Below are 27603 nucleotides of genomic sequence, written 5' to 3'. Positions count from 1 at the left end.
TTGTGTCAGTCGTTCAGAAAACTTAGTATCTTCCAGGATGACACTGAGCCCATATTAACTGATTTGGAAGCATAAAATCCGGTTGACTTTCAGCATGAGTTAAGCACTACTCAATATATTTCTCCATCACTCATCCTTCTCAGCAGTTTACATCCTGTCTGCAATAAGCAGAACAGAGAGCAAAGCAGAACCTGAGCCTGCACTAGCAGGAAGGCTTCTTTATGGCTACCATCTCGCCCCTTCCCACTAACTGGAATATTTCTGAAAGGCTAATGACTAGACTGGACTCTAACTAAAGAATTCTGTGCCAGCTGGGAGCATGTGAAGCTGTCCTTACACTGAAGGAGCTCAGGTAAATCTTAGAAAGCATCAGATTCCTCTTTGTTGCATTTTTATTTCCAGTACTTTTGGGTTGAGGTCAGAACAAAATCTCCTCATGTTCCTTAGCCTTTCTGTCTGCACCTCACCTACTTATTTAGCCAAGAGTGAACTGTGCAGTCCCTGTTTTTCTCCTCAGTGCTCACAGTGGCAAGAAGGGCCTGACATGTTTGCTCCTACTCAGTCCCTGCATCTCTGTCTACAGCCTCGTCTATATGAGGATGGTATAGTAACTACCATGATGTGATTTGCACCTACACCAACCTTTCTCGTAAACATCTGCAAGGGCTGAGTGATCAAAGCCTAACCGGGACATTTTAGAAACTCGGTTAGATACGTCTGGTAAGAATGAATGTATATAGCTGTCTTAAATATAAGCACCCAGGAAATGAAATCCAGTCCCTAGCACAGTGGTTCGCAAGAAGGCTGAAAATCGATCCGACCATGGTTTCTCTTCCTGGCTGCTCTCCTCTGCGTCCCTACTGTGGGGTCTGCCAGGTTTGTACATGTGGTCCTGGAGCAAAGGCTCTTCACCCATGTATTGTTTAGGTCTCCCTTTTCTTGATGAAGTCTCATGAATCTCAACCTAATAGAATTTCGTCTCTGCCCACCAATGTAACTTTCTGTGACTTTCATTAAAAATGGAGAGAATTCAATTTCACCAGTATGTTTCTGTAATAAAAAAATATTCCCTTTCTACAAATTTATAATCAGGTCTAATTTATGGGTAATCCTTATTCTGCAATGATTTTTTTACTCTCCCATATCTTAAAGGAAAAAAAAAATGTAATTACAACTACCACTTGCAATGTTTTCCCTTCAGATTTATCTGAGGTCTGACTTAGTCCCTTCCATTTCTTCTTAATTACTGGCTAACAGTAGTTCTGTACCTGAGGAACTTTGTGATTTCTCTCGTGTTACCATGCTTATAAATACTCCATTCAAGCTCTGCATCATTATTCAAATTTGCTTTGCACTAGAAGAAAAATTAAACTTGTCTCTGAAGAAAATTATTAGATATATTAGACACCCCTTCTTGCTTCAGAAAGGCCCACCACACTTTATACCAACTGATCTTTAAAAATATTTTCAAATTCAGAGACAGCAGAAGAGGGAATATTTTTCGTATAAAGTACAATTTCAAGTTCTGCCTTACAACTTCATGTATTTCAGTTTTGGGTATTGGCTAACTCATAAACAAGGGCCTCTACATGAAACTTATGTCTGCACAACTATGTGTTTTACTGGTTGGAATAATTTCCTTCAAAAAATATAAAAGTACTAGCTGCAGAGCCAATTAAAAATACCACTTATGAAAACTTTTAACTTACTTTAACTTTGAAAAAATCCATCAAAATTGAAGACAGCATTTAATTGCATTTAATTTAAGAATCAACAGAGAGGGATGAACAACAAATCTGGCCCTGTTTTATAGATAATCTGGGCCCATGTGAAGAATGCACTTCAGTTACTATAGTATAGTAATACAGTCAGATATCTTTACGCTTGTGAGCAGAGCTCTTAGCTATTACCACACCACACACCTGCTTCAAAGACAGCTGATGGTAGTGTCTCATGGAGGGATTCCCTTTGCAAGGAAGGAAGGAACTGATGAGGAGGTGCTACTTTCTAGCTTGCTTCACCTGCTGTATGCATCCTTGTGGAGGCTTGCACATGTTAGTACAACGGTCTTCTAAATCTTTGACCTATTGCATTACTGTCAACCTTCAAAAGTTTTCACAGATGAACAGTGCAGCCACATGAAACAAATTGTTTATAATTTTATTATTCAAGAAAAGCAAACTGTTATGATTGCAGTTCGGGAACTAAAAAATTAGAGCATGCACTAGGGCTGTGCAGATCTGGAGAAGATTTGGGCCACAATTTTATAATTCTCTGCCAACTGTTGGTTCTCTGCTGATTCCATTTCACCTGTCTCTCACACTGGTGTAGAGACAGGGCCACCATTTACTGATCATGCCTCTAAGCTCAGAAAGCAGCATATAATCTCTTCCCTTAATCTCCTCACTGCCAGATAGGGAAGCTACACAATGAGCATCTGAAGCTACTCTCCTCCTCCTTGGATGCAGCAAGAAAATTTCACCAGAAAGTGCTGGCTTGTTGTGCCCAAGTGGTTTTTTCAGAACCTCAACAGCTCAATGGGTGTTCACCCAGACTGAAGCAGGGATCCCCAACAGAAATTCCCTTTGCATCTGCCCCGCCAGCAGGAGAGCTGGAGGCTTGAATGCTCAGGGGGCTGTCTGAGGCATTCAAGTTGCCAAGCAATCCTGCTGTTACCATTAGCCCTAAAACTGCAGAGAAGTTCACTTTCACTGAGCAGCCAGAACACTCACAGAGCTGCTGGGTTTGTGGGATATCTGCCAAAACGTATTACTTAGGTTCAATTCAAGATGGAAGCATGTTTTTCAAGAAGCTGTGTCCTTCTGAAAGGGAAGCCCTGTCTTCTGCACAGATCTACTGCTTAGAGTCTGATGCAGAGAATAGACGGCTTACAAAGCTTAGGGAAAGCACTGCAATGATAAGATTGGACAAAATACTCATATTAAAAAAAAACATATCCATGATTTGGGGAACACAGTTTTAATTTGTAACCATACAGATACATATAGACATAGATAAATACACACACACGTATGTTTTACTACAGTAATATAGGTATGTAGTATGTATACTATACCACAGTAATCCTTCAGGCCCACACTTGAATAAATGCCAAAAGCTCCAAGTCTTCAATAATAAAGTATGCAGCACTGTTACACATAATTAATGCAATTAAAGATGTATGAAAGCTTATTTCTAAATTTACTTGTTGATACTGGAAAGAACTGAGTCTCTCAGTCATTATCCTTCTTCCTCTCTATTGTTTGTTACCTTGAATTCTTTCCTCCTATTCCAATTGCGCTTTCTTTTTTTCACGTGTTCTCCTATATCCTTCCCCTTTCTTTTTCCACAAAGCCTCTACAAAGCTTAAAAACCTTTGAATTTGGATGTCTGTTTTATGAAGGGTGAGAGGTCACTGAAACCAAGACGGTTTTTTCCCTCAAATGCCTATGATACAACAATGACTTATAACCCAAAGTAGTTTCTTGAAAACATATATTCTACTAGTAATCTTTTTTATAGAATCATAAAACAACTTTCAGTGAAGGAGAAGTTCAAGATTCCAAGAACAACCTTTATGGCCTACTTGACTTACCATCTGCTTTGGTAATTGGTCCTGAACCTTATTTGCTGGAGGCTCTACACGTAAAAGCTATCACAGATGTAATGCCAGCAACCATTGTGATGAAAATGATATTTTGCATTTAAATAAAGACTAAGCCAGATTTCTCATGTCTTGCCAGATTTCTTACATCTTTTTTTCTCTTATAAGTTTACTTATTAAAATTATATTTTTACAGTCAAAGTCTCAGAAGTGAAAAATTACAAAGCTGTTAACACTGTTGATGATAAACTGATTGACATCACTTGGAAATCTTACCCAAGTTCACTTATATTATAAAGGTAAATTTGAGCTGTAGCTTATTCAAAAACCAAAACAAACCCCAAACCCACCAACTAAAAAAAAAACAACAACCAAAACCAAAACAAACTATTGCAAGATATAGCTTTGAAGATTAGTTATTTTATTTTCACATGCTTGTCTCATTTCAGTTGACTCTTACCTGGACAAGGCAAAATGTTGCATTCCTGGTACTCTAGAGATGGGCCGAGGCAAGGAAGTCCCCCATACTTGGGCTCAGGATTGCTGCAGACCCGTTTGCGATTCCGTATACCTCTGCTGCAGTCACGACTGCACTGAGACCATGGAGACCAGGGTGACCAGGCACCATTGATGGTATGAGCAGAGTATCGTCCAGAACGCAAGAAATCCCCTGACAATCCTAATAAAATAAAGATTGAAAAATAGAACACTGAATTAAAACAGTATCTCACCCCAAAACAACTTTTTTCTCTTCAAATTTACTCCTAGGCTTCTAAGGGTAATATGACCAGGAGGGCCTTGTCCTTTAGACTCACAATCCAAACCCTACTTTCAACTCAAGAATCTCTTCCATAATAGAAATTTCATAATTGCTTGTACAGGTCTACAGTGAAGACTTGGAATCAGCTCTTTAGTTAAAGCTTTACAGCTGCATTGGATTCAGTAATGTCTGAACTTAAGTCAATTTACTCCATCTCAGGAGTGGTGCAAATTCTTTCTTGCACAGAAATTATCAGAAAATCTTCAAAAACACTGCATAGGTATTATTGCCTCTGCTTTAGAGGAAGAAGGTGGCACAGAATACAGGACTGAGCTGCCTGTGACCACTCATCGAGCCAGGTCCCCTGGTCCTACTGCAGGGCTCTTCTCACTTGATCTACCCAGCCTGCCTCCACAAGTGCTTACTGTGCCCAGAGGCTCACAGGTGTCCTAGAAAGAAATGCACTGTACTTATCCCAACCACCGTCAGACGTTAGATGTACAATCCACATAATGTAGTGAGAGTGCCCTTGTGTGAAGAGCAATGTTTTGCCACTTTAAAAAACAGATTATTTTCCACTGAGTTGGAGTTTTCTAAACTACATAGAAGCAATGGAAATCAGCCTTTTGGAGACACACATGATAGAGTACTTCCTAATTAAAATAACCACCTGGCAAGTGTAAAACATCTTTTCTAAGAAAGTTTAGTACTGAGAAAAGGCATTAGATTAAACAGTGTTGGAGACTGAAGTCCACTATTTCTCAGTGAAAGAGGAACACATGGCAAGTTGTTCACAGCATACAACCACTATGCCTCAAAGTAGCTCCAGGTGAAGTTGTAATAATCTGCAGTTAATTTGAGTATCTCTGTCATTTTCGGGCTTGGTCCTGCATGGATGAAGGCTCCCTCAACTGTACTCAGCACAACACTGAACCCACTCTTGAGCTGTAGCATTACCTCTAAGCATCACTACTAAGTGTCTCCAGCAACACTACTGGGATTTCCTACTGTTGCCAAAGCAGTTCATCTTCCCCAGTGCTAGCATCACTGGGAACTCTATGACTGATGGATGGACCACTAACTGCCACTTTATTACAAGCACTTATTTAAGGAGTTGTGATGAGAGAAGGTCCCGTGAATGGTACTTAAAACAGCAGAGGATATGGCTGCCTGCCTGCCTATGCTAGTGTGTCAGTATCGCTAATATAAGTACAGATGAATGGTATCATCAACAGTGGAGAAATGGAGGGGATTGTTTGCAGCTTGAACTGCAGCACAAACTTTTATTCTTAAGAAATTGCTTTATACCCAAACCACATGCATAGGCACTGTGGGAGTATCAAATGGAGCTAAGAAACAGAAGATGTACTGAGTCATGTACTGAAAACAGCTACAAGTAATACTGTGAAGAGACTGCCCAACAGGAGTCATGGACTGAACGGGACCAGTACTCTGGATAAACAGAATGGAGGAGCCCCTCATTCGTGGTGTCCAGGACTGAAACAATTACACCGTATTTCTACCTGAGAAGTACATTCACGATCAACCCAATGTAGATGAGACTTTGTGTATCTTTATTCAACACTTGATAATAACTGGCAGTACTGGAATGATGATGCAGTGACACAGAAATACTTGTAATAAGAAGCTGTTGAAATTAATAAGAAAACGGCGGAACAGCAATATAAAAATGACTAAAAATGGGTAAAACCTTTCAGTGATTATAGAGGGTAACTATTTCTCTCCTGCTGAGCCAGATTCTATTACACAGATATTAAAAGCGGCATTTCAAGAAACATGACATACATTCAAATTGAAAAAGAGAGCAAGTACAGAGAAACAGTATGGGAATTATGAATACAGGTCCCCTTTCCAGCTCTGTAAGAGCCTTTTTTTGCAATTTTGTATTGCTTTGTCATGGAAATGCCCAGCTTATACACTTAGTGAGCTGTGAGACCAAAATAATAGCATTTTTAAATACCAGAATTTCAAATTAAGGTTTTTTGAGTTATTAATTTAACAGCAACGCAAAAAAATGGAAAAAGTGTTAATCAGACCAGATTGCCAGTCATTTTCTTCATGACTGCAGCGTGCATCACCTCATACCAATACTAGGATGTTCTGAAAACATTTTTGCAGGACAGGTGTAGCTTCTTCGGTCCTAGGGAAAATATGTGACTTTATTTGCCATTATGGTATTAGATTTCTTGTGACTTAAATTCGGGGGTGGGGACAGGAATTTTCTAAGGGAAAAGTCTGAGGTGCTTTAGCTCTGACATAGAAGAATATTCTAAAGAATCTTTCCAGTGTGGAGCTTGGTCTGCAGCAAGTGTTCCCCTGTGCTTTCTCTTTCCAAAGCATTAAAAAATTTATTACAAAGAGCGTTCTTTTCACAGTTTTACAGTAATTCATACAGTGTTCATAGAGGGGCTTTTAGAATATTCTCTTCAGACAGAAACTGCACATTAAAAAATTAATGTTATGACACTATTGACATTAAAAATAACAAAATTGGTTTACATTCTGGAAACACAGTACTATATATTCCTTGAACAACCTTATAGCCTTCTACAATGAGGTGACTAGGTTCATGGATGAGAGGCAACAGTGGATGTTACTTATCTCAACTTTATTAAGGGTTTTGACACTGTCTCCCATAATTTCCTGATAGACAAGTCAACAAAGTATAAGCTAGGTAAGCGGACAGTGCGATAGATTGAAAACTGGCTGAAAAACTAGGCCCAGAGGATACAAAGTCCAGCTCCAGGGAAGTTACTAGCAATGTACGCCAGGGGTCAGTACTGGGTCTAGAACTGTTTAACACCTTCATTAACGACCTGGGCAAGTCTGCTGATGATACAAAACTGGTAAGAGTGGCTGACACACCAGAGGGCTGTGTCGCACCATCTAGAAAGCAGCTCTGCAGCGAAGGATCTTGGGGTCCTGGTGGACGGCAAGCTGACTGTGAGCCAGCAGTGTGCCCTTGTGGAAAAGAAGCTTCCTGGGCTGCATTGGGAAGAGCCTTGCCAGTAGGTCAATGGAGGTGATCCTTCCCTTCTACTCAGCACTGGTGAGATCCCATGTGGAGTGCTGGGCCCATTTGTGGGCCCCCTAGTACAAGAAAGATACGGACTTACTGAAGCAAATGAGGTTAGGGCCAAAGGACAATTAAGGGCCCGGAGCATCTCCCCTACGAGAAGATGCTGAGAGAGCTGGGATTGTTCAACCTGGAGAAGAGAAGGCTCAGGGGGATCTCATCAATGTGTATAAATACATGATGGCGTGAATAAAGAAGAGGTATCCAGGCTTTTCTCAGTGGTACCCACCAACAGGACACAAGACAATGGGCAAAAATTAAAACACAAAATTCCATCTGAATACAAAAACCACCTTTTTACTGTGAGTGTGGTCAAATACTGGAACAGGTTGCCCTTAGAGGTTGTTTAGTCTCCATCAGTGGAGGTATTCAAAACTCAACTTTACAAGGTCCTGTGCAACCACTACTAGATGACCCTGATTGAGCAGGGGGATTGGACTAGATGATCTCAAGATGTCCCTTCCAACATAAACGATTTGGTGATATTTAAGTACATTGGGGAAAAAAAAAAAAAAGTAGAAATAGTTAACTCTCAACACTCAACCCCAGCTTTACTTTTACCTGGACTCTTATGAAAAGTAAACATGATCCATTTCCTCTTTTAAGGAGGAGATTTGACTGCTTATTCAAGACATGACTATTTTCCTATTATTCTTCCATATTCATACTTTCCACACCTAAAAGCTCCTTTGCTGATTGTATTCAAAAGTTACTTGCAACTTCCTGTAAAAGGAAAACACTGTGAACAGATGGATTATAGATCTGGTTTACAGATTATTCTAAGGATCTTTCTTTAGTATTATAAGACTTTAGGCCTCTGAAGACATGGGGAAAGAAACTAAGAATGTGGTCGTCACTTTCAGATACATTAAGGAAAAGAATAAAAAGATTATTTATTTCAGAAGATGGCAAGGCACAGAACAGCTGCCTCCCTGAACACAGAACTATAAAGCGCACCTTTGGCCATAACAGAAAACTCACTCTGTGTAAGTATCCCATCAATGCAGCCTCTTCATTTCTATAAAAACTGTAAATATCTCCTTCATGGCCAGTGCAAAAACAACAGTGTGATCTGAAAAAAATGATTGATATAAACATAGCAGCAGATAAAATATAAAATAGATAGATACTAGTGAAGAAATCTAAAAGATAAGAAGACATAGTTGAAAATAAAAGTAATGAGACAGCATTCTGTAACAAACCCCTTCAGTTTCAGGACCTTGTTCCTCTGAGGCTTTTTCACTGTGTTACAACTCGGATCATGCAGTCTCTCTTAAATAAAAGTTATTCAATATTCTATATAGCTAATATTTAATAAAGGCAGCCCCTAAGAAGATCTCAGTATTAGATTATTGATACTTTCACACACTATTTTTAAAAGGCAATATGGATTATGAATCTTTAGGGTGAATTTGTCTAGCATAATACCATCATAAGGACAATCCAATAAATCATGTGCACATATACATACACAAATAGGAAAAAAGTACTTATACATATGCACGTATTATAAATATATACACACACGTATATATACACACATATATAAATATACACATATAAAGAAGAGGCATCATGGCTAATTATTACATGTCAGCTCTTGCAACTGCCCATGAAAAGACTTTGTCACAAATGGGAAGTCCAACTCCCCCTTTCTTTCTTTGGCCAGCTGATGTGTAGTCACTTGTTAAGCTATGGGAAATGGATGGAGAATAAGAATCATTGAGTCCTTCAGCTAAGAAGTCCTGTTTATTAACTCAGGTGGGGGGGGGGGGACAGGGGGGTAGGAGGGTTAATGCAGAACTAACCAAGATATTACACTGTAGCATTTCTTTAAGAAAAAATTCTTCAGAATGTAAGTGGCTATACAGAACTGAGTCTTATCTGTATCACAGTTTACATCAATCTTGATAGGAAGAGGTATAAATATAAAAGCAATGTAATCTTTCCAGTCAAGTGGCATGAAACTATGAAAACTCCTACTTTTCTCATTAAACTCTGGTTTTCTTGCTTGCCATCTCTGTTCGCAATTTGGGTCTTTCTGATTGCTCCACATCCACCTCCAAGAATAGAAACCAGATTGTGCCACCTAGCAGAAAACAACATTAAGCCTTCTGTATTTCTCAGCTTATTGCCCCCAAGATGAAAATATCTGGCTAAAACAGAATGCAAGGGACAATGCCCTTGGCCTTGTAACAGCAAAAGTCTAGTTGCAAAAACACCACCTAAGCTCTTCTTATTTAAACCTACGGAAACAGTTGTGAAATCTGCAAAAAGAATGATCAGTCATAGCATCATCAGTGAGCTAATGAATAGTTTTCCCAAGAGAGACAGAACAGCTGTGAATCAAATCCAGATCTGGCCTTTATGACAGGTTCATCATTCAAATGTTTTAAATTAAATCATTCTCAGAGAGCCTATGGCTGACTTAAAGCCCTGTGAATGACTATAATGTATGACTTCCGCTTGCAGTTTACCAAAAGGCTTATTTTCAGTTGTTCAGCAGTCGTACTCAATTAATAAACAGCTGCATACTGAGGCTAGAAAAGGGAATTCAGCTACTTAATCCCAGTATAATATTAAACAGGCAGCTGTGCTTCCCCAAATCAAGACTTTCCATAAGTAATAAGTACTGCAAAAACTTCCGTAAAAGTAATCACAGGTATTTTGGGGACAAAATAATCATCAACTTCTAAGACCAGAGAAGATGGAAGATATGAACTGCCATCTAAACAGAAGACTAGACTCTCATTTTAAGTGCTTATGCTTTGTTCAATGTGGGCAAAATTACAGAGAAACCACCACAGCTTCACTGCTGACTTACTTATTCCATTAGCTTAGCAAGCACATATAACAGAAAAAAATTGTCTAATTAAGTTACATAATTCTGATCTAAACCAAGATGATTTGATAATTTCTAAGTAATTTTTTAAAACTTTTGGTCAAACTAGAATAGTCTTGTAACTCCACAAGAAAGTAATCCTGTTCAGATACATGTTAACATGGAAGTCACCTGCCCTGACTAGTACAGGGGAAAAAAACTGCCTTTGCAAAAGCCTGTAACGAGACTTCGACTGGCCTGATTTTTCTTGAAGACTGCAACATACCCAGCTGAGTTCAATTCATTTGCCTTAAAAGTGAGGCTCTAATAAGGCACATATATTTATAATAATTCTCTAGTCTAGCCTGTAGCTAAGGAATACAGCTCTAAATAAGAGAGAAGTAGCAGTAACACCTGATAAATTATATTACTTGACTGATTTATGCCTTATGTCCTCCTGTTCAAACCTAACAAAGAAAATTCAATTATCCAAGCAGTCTAGATTCATGCCTTTGGGAAAAGATGATCTGGAGCCAAAATTCAAGTATCCTGAATCATTTCTAAATGACAGCATGAAAACTGTTTAAAGTGCAGCAGGTAACAAGGATAAGCAAAGATTCTTTCAGTGCTGTCGGTTTCTGAAGATATTTTGCAAGAATTTGACAATATCATTGAAGCATAAAAGTTACATACCTTCAGGCCTATATACCTATCACTTATAAAAACCTCATAAACCTTCAAAACTTACTTAGTAAAATTTAAATGGTAAAATGCAATGACAAACATGTGCAAAGATAACATATCTAAAAAAACCACCCAAACACACTGTATGCAGGTGGAGGATGTTATGTTGCCACGAGAACTTTATTTTTTGTACCTAGCTTTTCTGTGTTTAAATATTTAATCCCAGAGTTCCACTGAGGACTAGTTCTTTGTCAATCAAACCTGAATCTGTCGTCAAATTCCATTCTAACTTCCACAATTCATTTTGTTCTTATATCAGAATACCACAGTTTAGATTCAATAAGACAATGTAAGAGATAACGTCTTACTATGTACTCCTCCTGACTACAGGACGATACTGATTATCAGCACCTGTTTTGTTCTGTACTAAATTCTGAATGCACTATAGATTTCCTGTGGGTAACACTAGGATTTAATCAATCACTTCAAAAGAGATTGTGGCCACTAAAACAGTATTTCAGGCAAAATTACATCCTGCCTTCAAAAATAACTTTTGTTTTAAGTTTGGCATAGAGAAAGCAGTGACACCTGGGAATCTAATTTCAGGTTTCCAGGTGCCTTCTTCTCCTTTAAGGAATTTGTGACTTTTCTTCAGAATTTATTCTACCTTCCCACCTCCCCCCAAAAAGGGGAAAAAAAATAAAATAAAAGACTCTTTCAGATTATTTTACTGAAATTAGAAGAGTTAATTTTGTTTAATTGTTTTCTGAAAGTACTTTGGGAGTAACCTAATCTAACTTTGGCCATGTCAAATTCAAGTGTCTTGTCTAAACTCATCATTGCTGTTTCCTTTGTATACACCATGGAAAGAAAGTGGTGTACCTAGAGAGTGATTTGTGCCCAATATACCAGATGTTTATCTTCACATGGATCCCTCATTCCTCAGGGGTCCTACCTGTCTTTGCAGACTACAATGGAGTCTAGAGTTAGGTGAGATAAATTCAACCTGGAAAAATCAGGTAAACTCACACCTTGAAATTTTTATCCCTGGATTAAACACTTATGTTTTCAATATAATTCACAGTGCTCATATATCAGATAATCCCACAGAAAGTCAGTTAGTATATTTAATGTAGATATTCAATATGTTTCATAAGCACATGTTAAAGCCTGTGGTGATGTAATTTCTAGACTTTTAATGCTGGACCGTACAGACATTTGCATTAAGATGTGCAACAACGTACACCAGCTCTCTCAGTCCATTTGAAATAGATGTCCCTTCCCTATGTGAGCACTGTCTGAAAACCCAGAGGCAGAGAACAAAATGTATTTTTCTTTCCTCTTAATCAAACTCCAAATCAGAAGAGCATGACTACAGTGTGCATATGCTACTGCTTGGTTGATTGAGATAGAAATCTTACCACACTCAGGAGTCTCATGGGTTTCTGGCAAGAAGTTCTACCTCTAAGCTCGGACTACAAAGAAAGTTTGCTTTGCTAGTGCCTGACAGTGAAACATGATTCTGTTTAACACGGCATGACTATAGTTGCACAGTGGGAGATTATAAGCAATGAGAAAATTTCTAACAAATGGCTCTCTTCTGCAAAGAACAGAGAACTGATCTTTGCAGAACACATCTTTGGTAATGAGGTATGCCAAGCAGGCTGTACCAGTATTAATCTTTCTATAAAAGCCAGCAAATTGCCACAGTTCAACACTGTGATAATGAAAAGAACGTTTCACAGTATCCAGGCTCTGGTCAGGTGGAAGTAAGTTATGATGTTTCCTTGCTTTCTAGCCAGAAATTGTGAAAGTGTCTGCCAAAATTCATGGTTTCCCCTTCTCATGAGAGCGCTCTGTTCCAAAAGCTACAGCTACACTATATGACTCTCATTCATGTATTTTCTTCCCATGTAATCAAGGAGCAGTAGAGGGGTGGTGTGTTGACCCAAATCCAAAGCTGGGAGCAGGGAAGTGCTCCTGAATCCTGCAGTTTAGAGGCAGTAAGTGTCATCACATCAGCAAATCAAAACACTGGGCCCCCAACCCTGAAATGTTCCACTCCATACTGTCCTGACATCCCTAATAAGAAAATGTCTAAGCAAACAGGCTCAAAATAAAATGTGGCTAAAGGAGGCGTAACAGTAACTCTTTTCACCAGAAGCATACTGGTTAATTCAGCCACTTGGAACACTGATTGAGTGTGATGTTTCATTACAGAATAATTAAAGACTCACTGGCCAAAAAGGGTCAAAGAATGAGCACAATCTAATGACAAAGTTATGATGGCTTTCACTAGGAAGAATGGACACATTTAGAATAGTTTCTGCTCTACTGACTACTCAATATAAAGTATATTTAAATATTCAGTAGTTTTGGGATTAGTCAGCAAAAATCCTTCTCCCAGATTAACATTTCAATTACTATGCAACAGAGTCACTCTAATACATTGGTCCAATGATTAATTATTTCAAATGAATCAAAGCAGCAGCTTCAGCAAGATGCAACAAGTAAGCTTCAACCCCAGGAAATTCAGGAATCTGATGTTCAGAAGTGAAAGAAACCTCTTCAAGCTAATCAGGCAAAGAAAGCACCTGAACCCACACCCTTGCCTCTTGAATTCTGCCTGAATTCTTTATTTAACAAAATGTACACACTGTTACTTCTGAGTATATTATATAAGGGTCAGCTTACGCATCCAACTCCAGAAGAGGACTTATGATAATGACTTCAGGGCTGAGAAAGGTGTCTCCACGCTTAATTTTCTTGCAGCAATGTGACCTAAAACAAACCCGCTCCTGCACTGGTTTGTCCTACTAACCTGCTCTCTAAGTAGTGCGCTGGCTTTCCTATGCTCCGTTCTTAAGTGCTGACATCTCAGCTGTCATACAAGAATATACCTAGATTCTTCTGTAGATCTACTTCTAGTTGTTGTGATAACTCTCCTAATTCGTACTATCTGGTGGGAAAGATACTCTCTTTCTCATATACTCTCAGGAAATTTTAAAAAGGTGTCATAAACGTCAAAGTGGTGGAAGACAGCAAAAAGCAGCAGCACCACCCAAAAGTCTTACTTAGGACAAGAAAGGTAGGTCATACACCAATCCTAGCAGAGCAAAATCTTTGTTAAATGCTAATTTGAAACTTAATTTGGATGAAAAGAGGAGAATAGCAGAAACACTTGTTAGAAGAGTTGCTCCATGCCACAATCTGCCTTGGTATCCAGACCTAATCCAGACTGCAGATCACCTGAAATACGAATGTATAGTACAAAACTAAGTCTTATCTGGAGCACTACAGGTTTTGTTTTATTATTTCACGCAGTTCGCTACTATGTATTTGTTTAAAAATTTACTAACATCCTGCCCCCTCCAAAGAGGAACAGATATCACGTGAATCAGTGAAGGTTTTACACAGGATGAAGCGCATGGGGGAAGCTTCTAGCATCCTCTCACAGAAGCCACCCCTGCAGCTGCCTGCACTACCAAACCTTGCCGCATAAACCCAATACAGGCAGGAAATGCTTAACACTGATTTTCACAATAGTTGGTCTGTCTGAAAAAAATATTGAGAATTCAAAAGCCCAAGGACTCAGAAACCATTCTCTCTTTGTGGCCTTAGATAAGCTAAATGCCTTCAGTTATACAGTTTTTCACCTAACCTGGGTGTTGTGAAAATACAAAAGGCTATGTTAGTGGAAGGCAGGTCTGTAAATAATAAAATATAATAATTAAAAAAATCAGTATTTCCTTAGATTATATAACTAAAATATAATACTTAAAAAGAAACACAGATATATAACTAAAACTGGATAATTAAGGAAATGTATTAATAAAATTACAGTGATTGTCAGAAGTTCTAGGTTTTATTTTTCTATACTTTCACATAACATTTATTCAAAAGTATATATTACTGATAGGGAAAGAATAAAATTCTGAAATAAAATAATTCCTATTTAAAGTTATCTAAAGTTGAAAAGATTTTGAAAGAGTTCAGTTTTCCATCTCAGAAATAAGCAGAACGTTAAATGGCTAGCAATAGCATATCATAAGCTTTTATAATAGAAATTATCCAGTTCATAAACTCCTTATTCAGTTAAACACCTGCATGAATCTTGGAGTTGTTAGTTTAGAATTACTGAGCAAAAAGTTCTCTCATCAATACTACACATTCTAGCTAAATATTTATTAAATACAGTAATGGAGCACAAACTCTCCCCCAGTAAAAACCCAAGAGAGTATAAGGAGGTGAAAAAATCCTCCAAGAACTGGGCTGCCATGTCATGGCTTGCAGATTATTGTAAAGAATATTAAAGTAACCTGGCAAATCTCATAATTGGTGATAAAAGACACTAGATTAGTGTGAATGATGAAGCTACATCCAGAAGAAACACAAGTTAGATTCCTTGTTGTGTTCAATATGTCCTCCTTTTCATTATCAGTTCTGTTATGTGTTGTGGTTTAACCCCTGCTGGCAACTAAGAAACATGCAGCCGCTCGCTCATGCCCCCCCTGGTGGGACGGGGGAGAGAATTGGAAGGGTAAAAGTGAGAAAACCCGTTGGTTGAGATAAAGGCAGTTTAACAGGGAAAGCAAAAGCTACACACGCAAGGAAAGCAAAACAAGGAATTAAATCACTCCTTCCCATGGGCAGGCAGGTGTTCAGCCATCCCCAGGAAAGCAGGGCTCCATCACGCGTAACGGTTACTTGGGAAGACAAACACCATCACTCTGAATGTCCCCCCCTTCCTTCTTCTTCCCCCAGCCTTAAATGCTGACCATGATGTCACATGGTGCGGGATATCCCTTGGGTCAGTTGGGGTCAGCTGTCCCGGCTGTGGCCCCTCCCAGCTCCTCGTGCCCCCCCAGCCTGCTCGCCGGTGGGGTGGGGTGAGGAGCAGAAAGGGCCTTGACTCCATGTGAGCCCTGCTCAGCAGTAACTAAAACATCCCCGTGTTATCAACGCTGTTTCCAACACAAATCCAAAACACAGCCCCATACTAGCTACTATGAAGGAAATTACCTCTGCCCCAGCCAAAACCAGCATATGCAAAACACCAGCAAGCAAAAATTTCCAGTCTGTGCTGAAGATGGAACTGCAGACACCTCGCTAGCAGGAGGCATTATGCAGACACTCTAGTTTTGCTTACCATCTGTCGAGCACCCACTGGTGCCATCGCTGGAACAATAACGCATTTCAATCCTTTGCCTTCCCACCTCTAGCAAATTTGGGTCAGGCAAACGTGCTTTGCAGGTGTAGCGGAAACGTTGTTCATAGTGGCCACCATTGTCTGAAATATTGACTGGGGTCCAAGGCGTCCAAGGAGTTGTCTTTTTTAACTCTGGACAGGCATTGGTGTTACAAGGCTGATATTCCTGAAAGAAAACAGTTGTAATGAACATAATCATTAATTATGATTTCAAAAAAACCCCACCAACCCTCAAAACAGACTTAAACCTAACCAATGAAAAAGCCTCTGATATTTTTCCAGCATTTCCAACAGCAGTGATCATCAATACATTTTTAATTTCAATCCCAAACTGAAAGTGTTTTTTTCTGCTTCTAGGCAAGCACAGTATCACACTGCTAAAAGCAATAACATACCAGTACAAATTAGATCTATTATATCCATAAAAACAGTAAGCTGAACACTGTAAGTACCATGCTAAAGTGCATCCTGTATAAATTAATAGCCCCAGATAAGGTGTAGCTAAATATGTTAAATCTTTTAAGAGGAATCCTGATAAACTGCAAGTCCAAAACACAAAACAGCAAATAATTCCTTGGTAAAATCTAGTGGCATATGAATGAGTGAACCACTGTCCATTTTGTATATTGCTTAGGTATTACAAGGAGACACTAGACAAAAAGCTTTTTCTGTTACGGAAGCTGGCTCCCTGAGATGCGTGTTACCCATAGCTCCAGCATTGCAAAACCTATCATCAGAAGCAAATTCCCTGTTGACTGATATGCACCAAAAGGAGCAGAACAACCTAAGAAACAAATGCAGAATTGTCAATATTCTCAAGCCCCACAATTTACGCCTTCTGACAAGTATCATCAGATCTGTAGGTCCTGCCCATTCATTTCCCAGAGCACAATACGCTTCATCTGATGCAAGTGCTTTGTAAACTCTATGGATGAAATTAAACCACCATTAAATATCGGAATGAATTCACACCATCAGATTATTAAAGACAAAAAGAGTAGACATCAGTGGGACTATTTTTAAATTACCTCTCTACCTCTGACCTCTTAGAGGTACTCAGCAGAGGGTACCTTCTCAAAAGGACCCTACCAAAGTTTGTAATTCCACTAAAAATTAAAAAATGCGGACACAATAGGAATAAAGGTTTTATCACATAGTACAACCTTCTTCTTCCATAACCCCTACACCAGCTGATACCACCGTTTCCTGACAAGTAACAGATTACCTGCTCCTCTCTTTCCCATGGTGATAATAGCCTTTTTACCTCATACTTTCCTCAGTCCTCTACCTCCTCTCTCAGATGGTCTAACTTATTAGCATATCCAATTAGTTTGAGAGCAATTGCTTTCAACCTATTTTTGGTTTAAAGGCTGTGTTGCTATTTCAGATCTAAAAAAATGCTTCTTTGAAAGCTTTACTAATTTTTCCATCTACTAGAGTTGGGAAAAAATTATTCCCCATAAACCGCTGCCCCACTAACACAGCAAGGCACTGGAGAACCCAGCACTATGTTCAAGGCTCTCATGTTCTGAGGCCAGGTGGACTTGTGACAAACTTCCTGGTTTCATAGTTTTGTGGTGCTTCAGGCAAGAAAGAGCTCTTAGCCCCAAGACTTCAGCTGGACTACTCCCGTTCACTCCTCAAGGCTGTGCAGAGTCCCTTCCCACCTTAAAACCTGGTGATCACTACAACAGTGAACACGAGTCATACTCAGGGACCATCTGTGAAAGAGCATTCCTTTAGAGCACAGAGAACTGGATCAGCCTTTCTGGGATCTGAGTTTCAACCTTGACTGGTTTCTGGATCAGAAGACAGCAAAGAACAAGCAAACTATCTGGTCCTGTGTACAGCAGGGGAAGTAATTTCTTCACGACTCCCCTAGGCAACTGTTTAAATCATGTATATTTTAGACTGAGGGCAGAATATGTACGATTGTTCTCCTCACAGCGCATGAACTGTAAGAAGGAAAAAATAAAATTAACAGATCCCAGCAACAGCCAGAACCACCCTGCTTGCTATCCCAACTGGCCATTCACCTCCAACGTGCAGTTCCCTCCAGCAACTGGATTACAGCGCATCTTTTAGCAAGAGCACTCTGTCTTTCCCTCTTTTTTTCTTTTTTTTAAAGATGTCTAGCACTGATGAGTCTATCACCTCCCCGCATCAGCTGTTCCACTATTTAGTAATTCTCAGAGCTAACAAATTGCAAGTTAATTCAAGGCTGCATTTTCCCCTTAATTTAATTTTCCAGTCACTGAATTTTGCTGTGCCTTTATTAATGATACTGAAAGTGTTCCTTGTCCCATACCTACAAACAAATTTTTCATGCCCAAGTAACCCATGCGTAATGATAAACTAAGCTGAACTTCTTAAAGCTACATAGGATTTAAAACCTGATCTCCAGGACCTTTGCACCCCCATGTCTTCCTTTTGTCCTATTTCCATATTTTCCTTAAGACTGGACACTGAAATTTGACTTAGCACTCTAGAAGCAGTCTTATCAATACAGCATGCAGAGGCAATCACGACCCCGTTCCACTTGAGAGTCTGACTTTAGTACATACATTATTGCATTAGTGCTTTTTCCTTCCACAACATCGCACAAAGTGCTTAAGTAGACCCAATTATCTTTGATAACCTGTCCTTCTCTAAATCACGGCTTTACAACTACATATAGTTTCCTATCCCACACAAGAGGCTGGTGTTTGGCAATATTAAAATACATTTTATTAGCTTCTGCAATTATCCAGCATATTATTTACTACCTGAATCATCTCTGTCATGGTCCAGCTTTATTGAAGATGTCTTATATCATTGTCTAGACTGTTGATAAAAATGTTAAGTGCTATTGACCCAAGAACTGATTCCAGGCAGTCCCTGCTAGACACAACCCAGTCATTTATATCTGTCCATTAACAGCCCATTTTTCAATTTGTCAGCGAGCCAGCTTTTAATCCATTTAACATTTGCCATATATTTCAGTTTTCCAAATCAAAGTATTTTCTGTTGCAAAGGCAAATGTCTTGGAAAAGTTCAATGACAGTCTGGGAGAAGCACTGTATCACTTTCAAACATCTTGAAACACAGCTCTTTTCTAGCAGCACATAGGCGGGAATAATTCAGTCAGTACAGTAGCTGCTACAATGTTCATTTTGATACAGTCACAATGGTCTAAAAGTTTCAGTTCCTCATTTGCTATTGATTTTTGTATTGATATTTTTCAATCAAAAATAAAAGCTATTAGAAATGAGAGGTCTTTATTGGATATGGCATAGACAGGTGAGGGCCACAAAAAGCAAATATGCAATGAACCCTTTGTGAAATAAAAATAGGCAATAGGGGAAGAATTTAATTTAGTGGCAGTGTAGTGAATGCTGCTTTGTTAACACGAGTCTGAGATTAACACATCAGCTCAGTCATTTCTAGAAAGACAGGCTACCTATAATCAGTGTTCTTCAGGATGTGTAGTCCCTTCATACACCCTAACAGAGAGTATACTCATATGTTGTTACATGAGCCAGAAAAGAAAGATGTTCCTTAAGAGTATCTGTAGAGACCATTTGTTAGTTTTTCCTTTCTTCTTGCTTGGTGCGTAGCTTAAAAGAAAGCTTGTCTGCTGTCATGCCCGTCTATTCAACCACTGGATAATACTCACGAAAGGCTTAGAATGGCAGGGGAAACAAGAAGTACATGCAGGCTCCCCAGAAAATATTTACAGCAGCGAATAATCTCTCTTTGAGAAAATTCAGAGGAATATCCTAACAATGGATGACTCCATGAAGTTCTGGCAGAGCCTGCTGGCTACTCTCACAAACAGGGAGTGCGGCACTGCTCTACCAACTACTGCATCTGCCACATCATGCTTGGTGAAAACATTGATGTGATCTGCCGCTACAAAACTTCAGTACAAGCAGAATGACGATCTTGCTCCAAATGGTCTCAGATCTGGAAGCAAGTAAAGGAGGGGATTGAAAAAAGATATTTAGGGCTGCTAGCATGAAGACATAGTCTGATTCAAAGGATTTGTCAGGGACTAGGAATATGGCAACTGCTATCTCTGCTTGGATTATACTCCTTTTCTCGCCCTGTCCAACACTTGAAAAATTTACTCAAGTGGCATTTCAGGAATACGGCCCTTTCCAAAGCAATTCAACCAGCTAGAGTCATAGATACAATATTAAAGCAACGACATAGTGGAATAATAATTTCACATGAAACACTGAGGTCTCATCTCAGCAAAACAGTGGTAAGAAGGAACTAGAAAAGCAGTGAAGCATTCTGCTTCAGCAGGGCAGCTGAGAGGAACCGAGACAGTGGCTGCCAAACCTCTCCTCATGTGCTCCATGTGGACTGAAGGAAGAGCTGGACTGAGCTCTCCTAGGAGGAGTCTCCAGATACCCACAGAGGAAAACTTCAAGTGCTCGTATGATGGGTTTACATTACTTCTTAGCGTACACTTGTGGCCTCAGAACAGTAATTATTTGAGGCCATTTACCTCAAATTATCATTGCAATAGTTCAAACTTAACCACATTTTCAAAGTTCTCTTTGCAAGTTGTCCTAAAACTTGTGGCCTAATTCTCCATACTCTGTCCTTTAATTTAGAGTGGATTTAGCAGAGAATGTTAAATTTATGCCTGGCTATGCCTGGCAAGATGCAATACGACCTTTAAAGACTAAATTTCAGGGGACAGCTCAACAGTTAGTTGGGAATTTTACACAAAATACAGAAACACATGCATCAAAAAATACACATCTGTGAAAATGATAAATTAAGAAAAATTATCACAAAGCATACTGTGGCAATATAAGAAAAGGCACCACAAATTAAAACCATAATTTCGCATGATAGAAAATAAACATTTTGATTATGCTATTAACCAGCTACCTTGCTTGTGTCTTTAAATATTTCCCAACATTTGTGTATAATGAAAAAATAATATTGTCATGTTTTGTACCAAGATGTATTTAGAATTATTTAGATGCATTATTTTTAAAAAGACAACTAAAATATTATTTCCAAAACATCTTATTTCAAACTGGAGGAGACTGTTGCTAAATAACATAGAACAAAATTCTTCCATTTTCTCATGGAGGACGTGGAACAGATTAATTTTTTTTTGCCTCTGCATACCCAGTTTAGGAAAAGTCATGAAAATTTTGACACTCTCTGAGACTTTTATTCCAAGTTTAAGTTTGATTTTAATTAACCAAACAGCATGATAACCTGATACTTCCTTGGGAAACTAGGCTAATACTTTATCGACATTCAAACTACAATTTTTAATAATAAACAGAATTCAGACAGAGAGTTATATTCCCATTTATATTACATGTTTATATTATGGAGGGATTTCTCCTAACAAACTCTTACTTCTTTGATGTATATGTCTATGTTGAATGCACTTCTTTTGTTCTCATCTGTGTTTTTCTTTCTCATCGGTTAGTGTGAGAGACAAGGCAGCTAAATCAACAGTAACAGTCCATTTAGATATTTTCAGCCCAACAGCTATCTTTTATTACTTGCCTTTAATATATTGTATTAGTTCTCGAATATTCTTTCGAATATTCTTTCGGAATCACTAAACAGTCCATTGATTAAAAAATACTTATAAATTTTTGCTTTTTGTTCCATTGTGCTAAATTTCAGTTTGTCTGGCCCAAAACATTTATTTATTTTTTCAGGTATTAAGACACAAATAGAAAAGAATGTTGCTGATTCATAAATTAAATGGTGTAGTATATATCCTGGGACAAGCTAGGGCTGTAAGATATAAGAACCTGAGTTTCTCAGCCATCTCCCAAGCTTTGAGTTTGTCACAGCAATATGTAGTTAAAGGAAAAGATAGCCCTCATGTGTAACCAAATCATAGGCCAGAATGAATGTAACAGGGCTATAAAACTCAGAGAAAAACAGTTTCCGTTTATAGGGGACCTTGTTTACACTTTAAACCATAAGTTTCCTGAAGGACTAATACACCCTCTCCCTCTCCAGAAATCAAAAGATAGATAACATTTTTCTTGCAGTGGTTCAAAAACACATGCAGGAGAATCACTAACTGATTTTATTTATTTTAATTTTATTTATTTATTTATTTATGTTATGTATTTTAAAAATAAATGGTTCATTTATTTTCATTACAGAAATGCAAAGTCTTATCCATTTAGAAAAGCGTTTTCAAACTAAAACAAACAAAAGAAACTAAGTCCCTGATCATGTTTCTATTTATTTCCACAATTTAAAAAGCCAGGTTCTTTAACCAAATACCATTAGATATACTTTACTTCTCTGTCATTTTTCTATTACAATACTATTTCAAAAGCCTGACGTGAAAGAACATGCAAACCCCATTAAGTCCAAGTCATTAAGCAAAACATCTTCTACATTGTAAATTTCACAGCTATACTTAAAAAATAAAGCCCATAAATATTTCTAAGATCCTCATTGCATTTTAATCATGCAAAGGCATATCTGTATCCTAGTTTATGGGTGGTATTTTAGCTTCAATTGACATTGATGAAGTAGTTTGATTCAGAGCCTATTGCTGAGCGCAGATGCAATCCTGTAGTGCTGTAAAGTAACGGCAGGTAGGCTGTGTTTGCAACAGGTTTTAAAAAATATTTTGATGGAGAGAGGGAGGAAAATAATTTTACCTTATGCAAAAGCATCAGGTTTCTTCTGAAGTGAATGGATTTCTTTTTTGGCTGCAAATACTGACTGAGCACAACCTTTTGTTTCAATTTTGTGTATTTTAAACAAAATAATTGAAAAAACTTCCATTGGTGTAAAGGGAAATTTAAATGGCTGGGTTTGGAACCATTTTCTCTGGAGGAGTTCAGGGCCTGCTGGGCAGGTCATCAGACTTGGCCAGGTCAGTACTCAAATCCTTTCCATATTCAACACCATTCATTTTATTTAGATAAGGGAAGTCCCTACTTTCATCACCTCTTCATGCAACCGTCAAATTCTGGAGTGAAGAAAGCCACCACTTTCCTCTTACTTTTTCTCTACCAGCCATTTGTGTAGCTCTGTGTTTGAAATCTACATTTTATGTCAAACTAAGCAAACTTTTGAGAAGGAAGTTGTTACAAAAAATTAAATCACTTAATCTTGAGTAGCTTAGCTGAATATCTGAAAGGCACAGGGTTAGTAGGAGCACCTTCAGCTCCACCTCAGCAAGCAGAATGGCCTGGCTGCACTGAGGAAGTGAGGTTTTTATTCTTAAGTACTGCTTATCAAATGCTTACATTCATATTGGCACCCGGAGCCATTTAGAGTGATAAACATTTATTTCATATGCATGACAATTCCTAATAGTGTAATAATTCATATTAAAGCATGATATTTGGAATTAACTCATCTTCAGAATGAAACTTGAAATGTCTAAGGAAGAAAAAGCTGCTTTAGTCTGACAGAGATTTAAAAAAATATAGAAAGAGGCATAGTAGTTAATTTGGATGCTTTCAAACCTGCGCTACGATTAACTACCCTACTCAAATGTACCTAGCAAACGAATAGTTATGTGATACAAAACAGGACAAATTTTTCAAGATTTGAAAAATATTTTTTTTAACTGAATACATCAACAACTTATGGGTATCTTTGCACACTGCTTATAGAGAAATGAAAAGTAGTAAAGCCACAGTAAATCCTCAGCAGCAAGTCTGCCTGCTGACAGCACAATTTGTACCAGTCCTCCAAGCATCCCTGGTGTGATCCCAGTGCTACTACTAGAGGAGCCCACTTCTGTACCCCATGAACAGAGCAGGCTGCTAACACAGCACCTTACTTGAATCTCCACACCCATTTAACACTTGCATGGTCAGACTATGAGGCCCTTGGAGGAGAAGGCATTTTGGACTGCCTCTTTTCAGGCCTTTGTATAATGGTATTCTGGTTCATTAGTAAAGCTTTCAGGCAGCAGGACAACAGTAATGCTATAACTGTAACGCTTCCTGTGATGCCAGGCAGCAGGTTTTCAGTCCGACAGTTTTAAAACCCTGAGTGAGCTGCAATTCAGGACCAGGGGACTGCATCCATGCCGTCCTTCCCAGACCGCTAAGGCAGAAATGGGTACCAAACTACAGTCACTATGGGAACTCAAACTCTAAAATGGCAAAAAAAAACCATTCTCAGTGCTTCTATGTCCTTAATATTGGAGAACATCTCAAAACCAGTCAAAGAACTGACTAGTGGAATTTATGCTCACTTTTCAAACTATGAATGAAGTACACTTAAAATGTAATGTGTTTCAGTTAAATGGATCTGACTTTTGGTTACAGATGTCTCTTCTGGCACTTGCCTGCTTGTTCAAAAACTATTCAGAAATTATGCCTCTAAAAACACATGGCCTAAACAGAAAATTCTTCCTCTCACTCGTCCTTCCCTTTCACTCTACACATGGTCTATGAAACATCTCACAAAATGGACAAGCTGCACAATGTGCTCTGAAGGATCACATATTCAGCTACACGCAAGAACACAGCGAACATTTTTCCAACAACTTAGGGGATTTTTAGGTAACAAATTTTACTTTCATGATTTTTACCACATTCATGCAATTATGTACTTTTCTGCATTTGTGTACACCACTAATTCTAAGTGTCACATGTAAGCATTTTTGTCAGTCATGCAATTGTTAGGGACTTGCCACTAATTAGGAGGCAAAGATACTTAACTGCCAGTCCTAAAAATTGATAAATAATAGTCCAGGTCCTCAAAATCATTATATTGGCTTAAAAGAACCAGGGGGAGGTGGTCCATCTAATAAATGAAGCTGATTAAAGTTGTTTATGCAGTACCATTACTAAGAGAGTGTCCCATCCTTCTACTGAAAATTCCTGTTTTGCAGATAAGTTATTGTTTAGGAGATAGGTGTCCAGGGTTTACTTGCTCCAGTTCAGTCAGGAGACTTACTGCAAATCCCCCTTTATCTATGGTTTTGTATGCCATATTGCAATCTGGCACAGCAGAAAAATGCCTCCTGTTCTAGCAGCTCTATGGCGGGGTAGGAACCTCCAGAAGCTGGGGGGGATGAGAATTTGGGGACATCACCACCTGAACCTGCTGAAATTTGATAAGCCCAGAAACATCTGTCAAATGACTATGGATTCAGTTATTTTTGCCCTGAGTGTTGCCATTTAGACTGCTGCAAAGCCTGCACTAAAGCAAGTGTAAGATTACTGAGCTGATGAAAACAGAACACACAGGACCATAAATAATCAAGGCCGTAAGGCTGAAGGAATTGTCCACTTCTAAATGACTGAATGGATTTACCAAAACTGACTCAAAAGTGGTTTCAGTTAAGCAGGCACTATATTGCCACGTAATGAAGGCCTCAACTGCAGTAGGAAAGATATGACCTGCAAATATGAGCACCAACTTGACAAGTAGATGGTGAAATATAAATATCGTTCCAGGTAAATGATGTGTTACTTGTACGTGAATCAAAATTAATCTTTTCAGCATTTAAATCAGCATTTAAAATAGTGTGTAAACATCAGCTTTGCAACCTATATTTATCCATTTAATTATAAAGGGAGGAAACTAAACTTTAAAGTTAAGAACGTACTAGTTGCAATTTGAAAAGACCAGAGAAAGACATATAGCTTCCTCTGAGCTGTGATTTTGCTTACCTGATCACTCAGTACTTCAGAAGTGGAGAAAAGGGGACTGTTCAAAATTCCATTTTGGGGGGTGTGATCAGCTGATTGGAAACAAGTGAGTTGCCGTGGCTTAGTGAGTTACCTCTCAGCTGGGCCATGCTAACAATCTGTCCATGTGGCTTTATTCATTTCAAATATAAATGCAAGCGCAAAAGAAGGCGGATTAAGTCAGATGGATAAGGGGTGATTTGCTCTGCTGTAATAACTCAATTGTTTGCAATTAGCTTCACATACTCCTACTGAGAAGCTTAAATTTTTTCATGTAGGCCCAATAATTCCTGACAAAAATCTTTTACATTGCTGAAATAGTTATTATTAACTGAAAATGTGTTGGTTTTTTTTTTTTCTGTAATTACTGGAAATCATGGCTATCCAAGTATTTATTAAATGAGAGTAAGAATGTTAGAAGATAATCCAACAGTCAAAAAGGCATGAAAAGGCTGTCAACTCATCAATTTTAGAGACTGCTGCTTTGTAATGGCTGCAAATCTGTTATCCCACATAAATTACCTTCAATTCTATTCTGCAGCATAGGTGTTCCTTCATGTAGGCTTTTAGAAAGACAATGAGGGCTATATTCTTGTTGTAAAAGGAGATCCTCAATAACAAATTTTTGAACAAAAAAAAAATGGAGGCAAATCTGGGACTGTAGTTTCACAGGCAACACTAGAGTTACTTCACTACCTTGTGATCTGGAAAGAATTTGATCCTTATATTCCTCATTCTTGGATTCACCCATTGCTAGCGATAATGATTGTCAATATCCCTTTTCCTGAACTTAGCAATGGGAGAAAACTGCAAACAAGCTTCAGCTGGGTTTGCCTGCTACCGTGTATCACTAACTTCTCAGGTTGGTAAAACAATGTGTAACTGCAGACCAAGGAGAGGAGAAGAAAGTAAAAGCTGCACAGCCTGTAATCATGGGGTTGAGGGGAAGGAACGAGGGTGGTACTCGTATGGAGAGAAATGGATTATTTCTTTCACGAGGCAGTTTCAAATTAGGCACAGTGGTAAAGTACTTTGGGAAATTTACATACTGAGGACACATTTACTTCCCTAATATTTTGACCTGGAAAGTCAACTGTGTGAAAAGCCAGCCAACAAGTAATGCAGAAAAATAAAACAGTTATTACAATTTTACATCCAGCCATAGAGCACACTTTCAGATTCTTATTCATTTATCCACAGTCATTTATTATATCGTCAGTACAGCCTTATATTAAAATTAATCCTTTTATCAGCCTAAAGCTCATCATTAATCTTATTTTCTACAATTACACAATCCTTTAGGTTCAGCTGAACTTTCACATTTTAAGCTCAAAATCTGAGGGCAAAAATGCAATAACTAATCAGAAGCACATCAAAACAGACCTGAGAGTATGAAATTATTAACTGCTTGTGAAGTCATTTAGACAACAAGCACTCAGTTGCAGCTTATCTTCATTCCCCCAACCCCTCCTTTTAATTATAAAGATCTATAATCTGTGGTTTATAGAAAAATGGAAGCAAAATTTGAGAAAGCTAACGTTGGAAAGAGCTGAAGTCTGGTTTTGCTCTGAAAATCTGATTAATATTCTTACTGTATTTTTCATAATTTTCATTCCAAAGAATGACTTAAATGATATACAAATCACTGAGAGGAACAAAATCCTGTAATGTCACCAGTCCTCAGATAACACTCTAAATGTTAGAGCAGCTGCTAAACAACAAATGCATAAGTGATGGAAATGGTACAAACTGAATAGATGAGGAGCCATGAACTT

At 38.4% G+C, this 27603-nt stretch overlaps 1 protein-coding gene across 5 annotated transcripts in view; it reads right to left on the bottom strand.

The window, feature by feature from the left end:
- SEMA5A (semaphorin 5A) overlaps positions 1-27603 on the bottom strand; it is a 349647-nt gene that overhangs the window by 21334 nt on the left and 300710 nt on the right. For all 5 annotated transcript variants that reach the window (XM_075084299.1, XM_075084302.1, XM_075084298.1 and 2 more), the window contains 2 exons: positions 16116-16341; positions 4065-4283 (listed from right to left, as the gene is read on the bottom strand). In XM_075084299.1, the coding sequence (XP_074940400.1) occupies positions 4065-4283; positions 16116-16341 (445 nt within the window). The remainder of the gene's footprint in view (positions 1-4064; positions 4284-16115; positions 16342-27603) is intronic.

Source organism: Phalacrocorax aristotelis, chromosome 2 (genome assembly GCF_949628215.1).
Source record: "Phalacrocorax aristotelis chromosome 2, bGulAri2.1, whole genome shotgun sequence".
NCBI classification, from domain to species: Eukaryota; Metazoa; Chordata; class Aves; order Suliformes; family Phalacrocoracidae; genus Phalacrocorax; species Phalacrocorax aristotelis.
Note: the sequence above shows the minus strand (reverse complement) of the source record. Positions and strands in the feature narration are given on the sequence as shown.